This window comes from Elephantulus edwardii, unplaced genomic scaffold (genome assembly GCF_000299155.1).
Source record: "Elephantulus edwardii isolate Elephantulus edwardi_28Jun2011 unplaced genomic scaffold, EleEdw1.0 scaffold00006, whole genome shotgun sequence".
NCBI classification, from domain to species: domain Eukaryota; kingdom Metazoa; phylum Chordata; class Mammalia; order Macroscelidea; family Macroscelididae; genus Elephantulus; species Elephantulus edwardii.
The window spans coordinates 14,388,293-14,395,281 of NW_006399756.1; the positions used below are offsets into that span (position 1 = coordinate 14,388,293).

Consider the following 6,989-nt stretch of genomic DNA (forward strand, 5'->3'; position numbering starts at 1 on the left):
AGTCATTGTCCAGCTTTCAATAGCATATCAAGCACATGGCATTATAGAAACTACCGTTATTTGTGTCAGGCACATCTTTGTATTTAAAATGACATTTTTACTCATTAGTTCTTTAAAGAAGTCCTCTGTAGTAGATTTGACCAACATAGTAAACAATTTGATTTCTTGACTGCTGCTTCCCTGAGTGTTGATTGCAGATCAAAGTAAAATGAAATCCTTGACAACTTCAATATTCTCTGTTTATCATGGTCTTTCTGTTGTTCGGTTGTGTGGATTTCAGGTTTTGTTGTTGTTGTTGTTGGGGTGTACTAAAGGTTATAGTCGGGGCTTCATAAATGAATGCTTCAAGTCTTCACTTTCTCCAAGCAAAACTTAGCACTTAGTTCTTAAACTACATTCTTAAAACTTAGTTCTTGCTAAGTCTTACTGTAGTTTGGCTACCACATTCTTCTGTATATAGTCCCGTTTCTCAGGTTACTTGTTCATAATTTAGACTGAATTGTTGTTAGAATTGACTCCTAGCTGGCCCTCCCTGGGTTTTCAGAGGAAGTAAATCACATTGGAAGAGATTGCCCATCTTTCTTCCACAGAGCAGCGGATGGATCCAAACCATGTGTTTTGGGGTTAGCAGCACAACTCCTTCTCACCAAACCCCTGTGCTCCCTACAAACTGAAGAATATGGTGAAAAAGAGAAGCCTGTCGGACACCTTTTCCTGACGTTAAACCCTCCACCTTGATAGCACCTCTTTGCATCTCTCTGAGTGAGGTGAATTAATTGTGGTTTGTCTTAAAGACTCTTTTAAGCTCTACTTCCATGGACTGTTAAGAAAACAAACAGATTCATCCTGGAGAGGGTTAAATCGGGCTGCTCCTTGGAGACAAGGGTCCTGAGGCTTCGTCTGACATATTTTGGACATGTTGCAAGGAGGGACCAGTCCTTGGAGAGGGACATCATGCTTGGGAGAGTGGAGGGACAGCGCAGGAGGGGAAGACCCTCTATGATGTGGATTGATTCAGCAACTGGGGTAATCAGGATGGGTGTGTGGGAGGCAGTGCGACTGGCACAGGACAGAGCAGGATTTAGGGCTGTTATACATAGGGTCGCTATGAGTGGCAAGCCACTCGACAGCACATAACAATAACAGCTGTGATCTAGGAAGCAACTGTAAGGTTGCAGGGGAAGAAATGTTAGTGGAGTGGAAGAGAAACATTTATATCAAGGAGAAAGGTGACATTTACTAACATGCAAAAGAAAATGAGTGCAGGTAAGCTAAGGAGACTGGTTACTACCTAGTCAAAAGATGGAATGACAGAAACAAAGGAGTAGCTCAGTTAATGAAGTAGAGATCTTTTAGGTATTTCCTAAACCACTGTCTGTTACATGGCAAATGAAGTGTGCGTGTGTGAGCTAGACATCAGCAATGAAGTAAAGAGAGTTGGGTAAGGAGACTCCGGCTTATTAGGCACCTGTATTAAGAACCTTACTTGATGTCACATACTCCTTAGCTCTTTTGTTCTCACAGCTGCCCTACGAGATTGATAGTGTAGCAATTTTTATTGCGAAGAGGAAGATAAAGTTCTAAGAGATTATACACAATTTTTACGACTGAGCTAGCATTGAATTTAGTATTTTGCTGTTACTTCGTTTTTTGTTCCTCTTGTTGATTTGAACATGATTTGACCCTCAATCATTTCAGTGTCTTGCAACAGCCATTTCAAATTGTTGATCCTCCTCTATCTCTTGGTTGAATGTACTTTTCCTGGTTCTTGACACATCCTTATGTTGTTGGTGTGTGTCTTCACGTCTATTCTGACTCAGAGCAACCTGATCAACAGAGTAAAACCGCCCACACGGGTTTCTAGACTGTCCTCTTTACGGAAGCAAACTGGGAAGTCTCTTCCGTAACAGAAGCAACCTGTTTCTGGCCTATTTCAAGGCTTCTGTGGCCCTGTTGCTGGTTGTTGTTGTTGTTGTTATGAAACTGAGTAGGACCTGAAGCGCCTGCTGCAGAGGGTCAAGGACTGCAGCCTCCAATATGGATTGAGGCTCAATGTCAAGAAGACAAAGATTCTCACCACTGAGCCAATTGGCAGCATCAGGATGGATGGTGAAGAGACTGAGATTGTTCACAGCTTTAGTTTGCTTGGCTCCACAGTCAACACTCTTGGCACCAGTAGCCAGGAAATTAAAAGGCATATTTCCATGGGAAAGTCTGCTGTTAGGGACCTCTCCAAAGTACTGAAGAGCAATGGTGTCCCTTTGGAGACTAAGGTGTGTCTGATAGAGGCCATGGTCTTTGCAATCACTTGTTATGCATCAGAGAGTTGGAATTGATGCCTTTGAGCTGTGGTGCTGGAGAAGAGTATTGAGAGTACCATGGTCTGCTAGGAAAACAAACAGATTCATTCTGGAAAGGGTTAAACCAGGAGGCTCCTTGGAGGCAAGGATTCTGAGGCTCAGTCTAACATACTTTGGACAAGTTGTAAGGAGAGACTGGTCCTTGGAGAAGGACATCATGCTTGGGAGGGTGGAGGGACAGCGCAGGAGGCAAAGGTCCTCTATTAGGTGGATTGATTCAGTGATTGGGGTAATTGGGATGGGAGTGTCCGAGACAGTGTGGTTGGCACAGGACAGAGCAGAGTTTAGGGCTGTTGTACATAGGGTCGCTGAGTCGCACTATTGCTGGTATCTCTTCTATTTTTCTTTCCTTATTTTTCAAATACATATACTCTTCTTATTCTGTGGATTTCTAGATATTTCAATACATAGCAATACAATACCTTCTTGTAATCTTTGTCTCTTTCATCAGAAAGTGCTCTTCACCCTCTTTTCAAAGCTTCCAACCATCACTGACAAGTGCCTTTTGGATAATCTTACACAATCTGGGTGATTTGTCCAGATCATGAAATTATAATACCCAAGACCTATGCATCTCTTTTTCTCTCTAGAGTCTTCCTCATGTCCTCGTTTTTATTGCTAGAATTTCTATTGTTTATCTCGCCTGGAAATGTGTCCATTATCTCTGACACTCCCAAAGTTAATGCCACCCACATTCAATGAGTCACACTTGGTCCTTTCTGATATCTTCTTCATCTGTTTCCTCCTGATGAAACTCTCCCTCAGGACTTCTCTCACCTGAAAGACTGCTGCTGTCCAAGCTTCTGTTTTCTCAATTATGTATCTTATACAATACTTACACATTAAATTATCTCTCTTCCGCAGTAAATACGTTAAGTATTCTTCACTTTCTGTAAGCAAGGTTTTATCATCTGCATAATTCAGGTTGTTGATGAGTCTTCCTCCAATCCTGAGGCCACATTCTTCCTCATATAGTCCAGCTTCTTGAATTATCTGTTTAGCAGACAGGCTGAATAGGAATGGAGAAAGGATACAACCCTGATGCATGCCTCTCCTGATTTTAATCTATATAGTGGTCTCTTTTTTTTTCCCTATAATTATATTTTATTAATTTTCATAAATATTTACAGAGATTTTGGGTTTCCATTCATTCATTGTTGCACTATTCTCTCTACCCTCCTCCCAGTTTGTTCTTGTCCAAATGCCACAGTGCTTGTCAAAGCCAGTTCTCATTAATCTTCTTTGTCAGTGTGTCCTTTGCCATTCCCTATCACTCCTCCCTGAGAGAGACTTCACCCTGAGTCATAAGGAAAAGGGGATGGCGTATTCTCTACTAGTGGTCTCTTGTTCTGCTCAGACAACTGCTTCTTGGTCTAGAGACAGGTTTTACATGAGCACAATTAAATGTTCTGGGATTTCCATTCTTCTCAATGTTACCATAACTTGTTACGTACACACAGTCTTCTGTAGTAAGAGCAAAAGATCAAAGGCTCCAGTTTTCTACATGGATTACATTTCAACCACTGCAAGCAAAAAAAATTCTCATCGCTGGATCAATAAGCAACAACAGGAAGAGATGAAAAAACATAGAAGTTGTCAGCAATTTTCTTTTACTTGAGTCCAAAATAAACACACAGGTTAACAGCAGTCAAGAAATGAAAAAAAAAAAAATGAATTGCATTGGGAAAAATCTGCTGTCAAGGACCTCACTAAGGGTTAAAAAGCAAAGGGTAAAGTTTGCCTGAGTCAAGCCACAGTCTTCTCAGTTACCTCCTATGCATGAATATCGGACAGTGAATAAAAACAACAAAAGAACTGATGGCTTTGAATTGGGATGTTGGCAAAGGATACTGAATATCCCATAGACTGCCATAGTACAAACCAATTTATCCCGGACAAAGCGCAACCAGGATGTTCCCTAGAGACAAGGCCATCTCACACACTCTGGGAATACTGTCAGGAAGGGCCAGTCAGTGGTCAAAGACATCATTCTGGGAAAGTTGGAGGGGTGGTCAGAGAAGGAGAGGGAAACCTTAAACCAAACGGACTGGCACAGTAACTACAGCATGGCTCGGGCATGTTGGAGATAGGGAGGACTGCACAGAATAGGGCAGGGTTTCAGTGCACCAGTCACGGGGTCGCGATGAGTAGTAATAGACTTGAAAGCACATGGCAACAAGTAATCTGTGAGCACAGCTGCCTCAGATGACTAATGAATGAAACTCAGACGACTTCAACTGACCGCAGAGGTTCCCTTGACCTCCCCTCAGCCTGTCTTCTTTTTTATTCCCCCCCCCTAAAAAAATCACCTTCTCTTTAATACCAACCCTCCCCAGGATCCAGTTGCCCACCCTGGGAGGGAAGGGACAGAAAAAGAGGGCCACCACCTCCTTTTCCAGGAAATAAGGTCATTTGCCCATAATCTTGGGGATAGATTATTGTTCCAAGTCACATGAGGGCCAGGTTCAGTGCTGTCCAGGGCAGAGGGCCGGGTTCTTGTGGATACAGTTGCCTTCTCTCGTTTGTGCTGTTGCTTTTCGAGACTTTCCCGGACTTTCTCCCTATGCTCTTCATCCATGACCTTCCTCTTCCTCTTCCCCAGGCTGGCTGTGGAACTGCGGCCCTTCCGCTTTGGCTTTGGTTGGAAGGGCGCCTTGGCTTTGGGGTCATAGCCCAGCCTCTCTATCCACTCCTTCTTTGCCTGCTCCGGAGTAATGACGTCAACCTCTGCCGAGGTTCCGTGGGTGCAGACGAATGAGCTCTGCAGGTATCTTCAGCAGGATCTTCACCTCCCACTGGCGCTGCTTCCGGCTCCTGTAGGGTTTATTCTCAAGGCCATCAAAGTTGGGCTCAGCAGTTCCAGGAACCAGCATGCTGGTGATGCCTGCACTGTGTCCCACTCCTAAAACATCTTCAAAGGGGCAGAACTGAAGGCCTTGCACATGGCCCAGGAGCCGGTGGGGTGACGTATGGCTGCTCCAGAGAGGGTGGGCTGCCTTTGCCCTGGCCTGCCCGTAGGTTGACCATATCGCCCATCCCTGCAGCCAACAGTCCCCGCTGGGAAAAGGCCAAGTGCCCTGCTCCCTGGGGCAATGTCTGAGCGCTGAGAGGCTGGAATGTTCCTCACAAGTCAAAGATCTTCAGCTTGTGGTCCAAGCCAGAAGTGGCCGTGTACGTGCCTGTACAGTCTACTGCCACAGCCCGGACCCCACCACAGTGACAGAGAATCTTAGCCAGTGGCTCTTTCACAGCTGGGCTCATAAAGACACAGTGCCACTGCTGTGTTGTGACAGCTTTGAATGCTCGTGCTGGACGCCTTGAAGTCATGACTCAGCCTGCCTTCTAAGCCATGATGTCCACGCACCTTCACACGCCCACAGTTCACACCTTGAGAGCGATTTGTTCAAGCTGGTTTTCTACTCTGAAGGCATTTCCTCACCCTTTTATAGACAAATGAGTCTTTCTCCTAATTCTAGGCCTCATTTAATGCTATACTCGCTTTCATGAATTTTTCTCCATGAACCCTCTTAATCATAAAAATTTCTCCAATTTATGAATCCCCACTCTATTTTTAATTACTTTTATCCTTTTTAGTTTTTATTTCATGCTCCACCCCTCACCTCCTTTACTAGTGATCTTGAAGGCCAGGAGTACACACAGCTTGTCATAGCACCTATTTGTATTGATTTTCTTTCTAAAACGCAGATATGATCTCCTTATTCTCCTGTTTTTCTATTAGGTAAGATCCAGACTCAACAGCATGCCAAGCATGGTCTTCCTCACGCTGATGGCAGTTCTCCATTCTTGTGTTTTTCTTCTCCAGCCCCTTAAACATGGGAGGGCCAGCACCAACAGGCCAGGTGTGCCTCCACGCTGGGCCTTGTCTCTGCTATTCCTGCCATGATCTTCCCTTCTTCTTCCTCCCTGGATAAAATCCCAAGCCACCATCTAGATATAGCTCTGGTATCACCTATTCTGCGAATTCACATCCCTCCCCCAGGCTGGACGTTTTCATTACTTCCTAGAAGCTTCCCTGACACTCTACACTGGTCTCCAGCTCTGCATTCTCACAAGTCACATGTGCTATTTGACTTCCTCCTTGATAGTAACAAAATCAATGCCTCATCGCAATCCTTGTGTTCCCAGTGCCAAGTGAGGAGCCTTTCAAGTGATCGCCATTTTTGAACAAATGCCCTAACATATAAAGGAGTGAGTGATTGAACGAAGAAATCTAAGTTTATATTAACTAATCTGGATTTGCTTTAGGATGTAAAAGATATAAAATTTTTCTTTGTAGATTCAAATTCCCAAAATTTAGTCTTTAACATCCTAGCTCTTGAGCAGTTTAAATAGTTCCTTGACAGCAGATTTTCCCAGTGTAACATCACTCTTGGTAACAGCAGGCGGGAAATCAAGAGACGAATTGCGTTGGGAAAGTCAGCTGTGAGGGACCTCTCAAGAGAACTGAAGAGCAATGACGTCAGGCTGGAGACTAAGGTGCGCCTGATCAAGGCTATAGTCTTTGCAATTACATGCTGTGCATCAGAGAGTTGGAGAATGAATAGGGATTATAGAAAGAGCACTGATACCTTTGAGCTATGATGCTGGACAAGAGTATTGAATATAGCA

At 44.1% G+C, this 6,989-nt stretch overlaps 1 protein-coding gene across 1 annotated transcript in view; it reads right to left on the reverse strand.

Moving 5' to 3' along the window:
* Window positions 1-5,080: 5,080 nt before the first annotated feature.
* The window catches only part of CCDC172 (coiled-coil domain containing 172), a 79,276-nt gene continuing 77,367 nt past the window's right edge, over window positions 5,081-6,989 (reverse strand). Inside the window, exon 8 of the mRNA XM_006880158.1 lies at window positions 5,081-5,398. Coding sequence (XP_006880220.1) covers window positions 5,081-5,398 — 318 coding nt within the window. The remainder of the gene's footprint in view (window positions 5,399-6,989) is intronic.